Here is a 4,457-nt window from a genome sequence, read left to right as displayed (position 1 = left end):
GCCCCCCCCCCCACCCCTCTGGTACCTCCTTCTGGGTGCAGGTTTTAGGCCAGTATTTGAGCAGTCCTCGGATCACCTGTGGGGCAGAGGGGAGTCAGAGGAGGGGAGCAAAGTCCCTGCCAGCCTCCCCCAGAGAAGACAGGCCACTCTGGGGCCTTGGTCACTCACGTGCTCGGTCAGGGTGGCATCCTTTTCCAGGAACTGTACTACGCAATATGCCAGCTGCAGAGGGTGGGAGACCGACAGACAGAGCAGCAAGAGAAAAAGAACAAGGCAAGGTGAACTCACAGCCCATCAGAGAGGCAAGGGGCAGTAGCAACACAATACCAAGTGGAGAGGGCCATCGAGGCCAGCCCCCCATTTCACAGACAAGGAAACTGAGGCCCAGAGAGGCAGCATGACTGCCCAGTGTCCTTGCCAGGAAATGTCAAGGCCAGTGTTAGCCCCCAGATCCGCCCCTTTCCTCTGCCCTACGAGGTGCCCCTCAAATCTCAAACAGGCAGGTTTGTTTTCAAATCCCTCTCCTGGGTGTCAGCCTTGGAGCTGGCCCACTGGCCTCTGAACGTTGCCTGAGACGTGAAGGGGCATGGTGGGGCGGTCTTTGGGTTCTAGGCGGGAGCTGGACCTTGGGCCAGGATCTGGCAGGGCAGAGGGCGGGGGCTCACCTGGGCATGGAAGGCGGAGAGAGACTTGACTGAATGTAGGGGGATCAGCACGCGCACCAGGAACTGTTTGTGTTCAGTCTTCAGGGGCAGAGCGAACCCATTGATGATGCTGTGGAGGAGGAAAAGAGACCTGAGGGAGGAGGGGTGGAGAGGAGGGAGGAGGGAAGAGGGGAGGAGAGGAGGGAGGAGGGGAGGGAGGAAGAGGAGGAGGGGAGGAGGGAAGGGGGGAGGAAGAGGAGGAGGGGAGGAGGAGGGATGGGAGGAGGCAGAAGGAAGGGGGGAAGAGAAAGGCAGGAATGAGGAGGAGAGAAGGGGGAGGAAAAGGGGAGGGGAGAGCAGTAGGGAGGATCCTGGCTGCTCAGGTTGCAGCCCTGCCCCTAGATGCTGGACAGCTCCCTAGAGGAGGCTGCTGCCTTGGCCGGCAGCTGCGGGTCTGGCTCACCTCCCCAAGATCTCCAGCAGCTCAGCCACACCATTGAAATGTTCCAGCTCATAGATGAACCTGGGGTGAGGGGGAGGGTGTCAGATGGGGTTTTTGAGCCCTGCCAACCTGCCAAAGCCCCTTTCTCTGAGAGCCCCACAGAAAGCTGCCACCACTTGGAAATTTAGCCCTCCTCACAACTCCACCCCTTTTCAAACCAAACCCTGGCCAGAACCCTGACCCTGGCCTGCCCTCCAGCCAAGGTCCTCCCTGGGACATGCTCACCTCACCCCCTCCACCCAGCACCCTTTGCACAGGTCCCCACCCTCAGCCTGCCCTGCTCCCTTTTGCGCCCCTCCCTTTGCATCCCACAGACAAGGTCCAGGTGTCTTACACACTTACCGAAGAAAGATGTGGTTACATTGCTTCCGAATGTAAGCACGGAGGCCCAGGAACTTTCCATAGACCCGGTGCAGGATGGTTTTGAGGTACTCACGCTCCCGGGGGTCCTCGCTGTCAAACAGCTCCAGGAGCTGTGGGGCCCAAGGTCAGGGCCAGGGCTGGCGGAGGGGAGGCCCCAGGCAGCCTCAAGGCCAGCTCCTTCCCTCCATCCCTTGGCCAAGGGTCCCTCCATATGGATCCCCAGGGACTGGACCCAGGCCCTCCCCTCCCCCTCAGGGCCTCAGTGCATCAGGCTCCTGGGCTCTAGCCTCACCCACCATCAACACAAACTTCTGGTCCACATATCTCTTGGCTACTGAGGGTTGGAAGTCTGGACTCTCCAAGAAACGTAGAAAAAATTCGTAGACCAGCTGGTGAGGGGAGGAGATGGAGGACCTGAAGCCAGCACCCCAGACCCAAGTTCTCCTGTGAGGCCAGAGCGTTTGGAGCCCTTTCCTCTGCCCCAAGCCCAGGTACCTGCAGGTGTGGCCAGGAAGGCTCTAGGTTGGGCTCATCTTCTTCAGGGTCAAACTCAGGATTCTCACTGGGTGGCAGCGTCCGGAAGATATTCACGGATATCTAAGAGGAAGGGCCAGGACCAGGGGTGCTCAGAAAAGGCCCCCTTCCAAAGCTGGCCTTCACTGCCACTAGCAGAGTGCTGGGCTTGGCATCTGGAAGACCTGGGATCAGAACCTGCTTCAGACACTTCCTAGCTTCATGACCCTGGACAAGTCCCTGAGCCTAAATCCCTGGGCCTCAGTTTCCTCATCTGTCAAATCCAGGAACTGGACTAGATGGCTTTTAAGGTCCCTTTTAGCCGTAAACCTATGTATGGTCTGTAACCCACCAAAGGCAAGCAGCCTGACCCCAAGTCCTGCCTTGCGAGAGAGTTGAGGGACCCAGACCTACTCACCATGCGAATGATATCCGGATACACCGGCTCAATGAGGACGCCCCGGGTGCCCCCCACACATTCCACCAGCTCATTGAGGGCTGCTCGCTTCACCTCCTTCCCCTTCAGGTCAGCCACACAATCCAGGAAATCGAAGAGGACCCCACACTGAGCCAGCTTGCGGCTCAGCAGGTCATGTAGCTCGGAAGCTGGTACATCTGAGGAGCAAAGTGGGGGCTAGCCTGAGCCCTGGGGGGTCAGGCTCCAGCAGCATGGCCAGGGCAGTGAATGGGAGACAGGCAGATGCCCCCAAATCCTAAGTCCTGCTCTTTCCTCCCCAGATCAGATTTCCAAGGCCTTACCTGCCCCAGCCCCAGCCCCCACTGATCCACCTGAGGCCCTGCTCTGCTCCCTGGCTCTCCTAGGGCCCTGCCCAAGAACCAAGCTCCTTGCTTCTGTCTCACTCTTATTTCCTTATTTTCCCTTCCCTGGAGTTCAGTAGGAAGGTGATGGGTTTTTAAAGTAAAAAGTTGCCCCCCAGGATCCTCAGCTTTCTGAGGGCAGCTGCTACAGTAGCTCTCTTCCCCTCAGCCCATTCAGGCCAGGAAGCAAACCAGGAGCCACACCAGGTAAACAGTCTCAGATGCCTCTGGGGAGTTTGGGCTGGAGAGCTAAGAACAAGCCTGAGGGATCCCCAGCTAAACACACACACACCTCAGGAGCCCAGTGACTGGCCGAGAGATCGGCAGCACTTATTCTGCCCCAGTATCAGCAGAAGCAGTCTACAGGCTGGGCCTGGGGCTTCCACAGCATGTCCCCAAGCTGAACCGAGACACCCTACTCCAGGCTGGGATGCCCCGCTGGGCAACTCCCAAGGCAGGACCAGCTCCCCACCTCCACCGATGACAGGCAGAACAGAACATGCGTCAGCAAAGGGGGTCAGAGGGGCAAAAAGAGCAGGGCACAGCCCCAAGGGACGGAGGAGCTGGCATCTGCTCCTGGGGCAGCCCCCCGGGTCCCAGGGCCCACTCACCCTTGAGCAGTGGTAGGGGGGTGAGCTCCTGTTGGTTGCTCTGGTATCGGAACTGGGAAGAGCTGTGGGAGCGCCTTGGCCGGGCCCGCCGGAGGGACCGCCGAGAGAATCCATCTACTTTGTCCGGCGGAGGGACTGGAGATAGCCCCGGGGAGGAAGGGCTGGTTGGGGTGCTCGCTGGGGGCAGCTTGGTGTCCATGGTGACTAAGGGGGGCAGCAGCGTCAGGGGGCAAAGGGGAAAGGAGTCACAGCCCCCCCCCCAGATGCCCACTCTGCCAAGAGGATGCTGGCTAACAGGGAACCCCTGGCTGACCCATCCTGGCCAGGGGATGGATATGGTGAGGAGGGACTCTGGTACAAGTACTTCTCCCCCTCCCCCCCCCCCCAGGGCCCTACCAAGTAACCAGTCAGTCCCTGGGGGGCAGCTAGAAGGGGGGGGTCCTCAGGTGTCAGACCCTTGGGAGAGGGCCAGGAGAAGCTGGTAACGGAGTTCTTACTGAGGGGAAGTCGAGGTAGAATGAGCCTAGATGTAGAAATAGAGGCAGTGGAAAGATAGATGGGGGGAGGGAGAGGGGGGAGCCAGATTAGGGAGAAAGACAGAAAGACCAGGAAGAGAGCTGGTTAATCTTCCTCTGGGGTCAGAGTGTGGGGAATGAGGAAGATTCCCATATTCTCTCCCCAAAGCTGGAGGCAGGGCCACTCACTCACCTCCCAGGGACCCAGGTGTGGGTGCCCCCTGAGGCTGGGTGGGACCCTCAGCTAGAGCCCCCCCTCAGGGGCGGGGGTGCACGGCGAGGGGCTGGCCTCGCTGTGGCCTGGGCTGGAGAGCGGAGAGGCAGCGCTCCTGGGGGGTCGCCCCAGCTGGGGAAGCCCGAGGCCGGGGGGACCCCTGTGGGCGCTGGGGCATGCCCCACCGCACGCACCCCCCCCCTCCCGGGGCTGGGGCCCGGGCCGGGGCCAGGGCTGGGGCTGAGCCCAGGCTCGGGGTGCGTGCGGGGAGCTCCG

General features: G+C 60.7%; 2 protein-coding genes across 2 annotated transcripts in view; one reads left to right on the top strand and one right to left on the bottom strand.

Annotated features, from left to right (window-relative positions):
- The window catches only part of PPP2R5B (protein phosphatase 2 regulatory subunit B'beta), a 15,725-nt gene extending 11,289 nt beyond the window's left edge, over nt 1-4,436 (bottom strand). Inside the window, exons 1-10 of the mRNA XM_069066109.1 lie at nt 4,161-4,436; nt 3,453-3,975; nt 2,441-2,637; nt 2,005-2,106; nt 1,806-1,898; nt 1,489-1,619; nt 1,108-1,167; nt 666-774; nt 169-222; nt 15-76 (exon numbers count right to left, since the gene is read on the bottom strand). Coding sequence (XP_068922210.1) covers nt 15-76; nt 169-222; nt 666-774; nt 1,108-1,167; nt 1,489-1,619; nt 1,806-1,898; nt 2,005-2,106; nt 2,441-2,637; nt 3,453-3,651 — 1,007 coding nt within the window. The 5' untranslated portion in view covers nt 3,652-3,975; nt 4,161-4,436. The remainder of the gene's footprint in view (nt 1-14; nt 77-168; nt 223-665; nt 775-1,107; nt 1,168-1,488; nt 1,620-1,805; nt 1,899-2,004; nt 2,107-2,440; nt 2,638-3,452; nt 3,976-4,160) is intronic.
- LOC138144714 (organic anion transporter 3-like) overlaps nt 3,782-4,457 on the top strand; it is a 12,075-nt gene continuing 11,399 nt past the window's right edge. The window contains exons 1-2 of the mRNA XM_069066108.1: nt 3,782-3,790; nt 4,137-4,438. Coding sequence (XP_068922209.1) covers nt 3,782-3,790; nt 4,137-4,438 — 311 coding nt within the window. The remainder of the gene's footprint in view (nt 3,791-4,136; nt 4,439-4,457) is intronic.

This window comes from Petaurus breviceps, unplaced genomic scaffold (assembly GCF_028583685.1).
Source record: "Petaurus breviceps papuanus isolate PSGF00001 unplaced genomic scaffold, PetGlider_PUasm1.0 90721, whole genome shotgun sequence".
NCBI lineage: Eukaryota > Metazoa > Chordata > Mammalia > Diprotodontia > Petauridae > Petaurus > Petaurus breviceps.
Note: the sequence above shows the minus strand (reverse complement) of the source record. Positions and strands in the feature narration are given on the sequence as shown.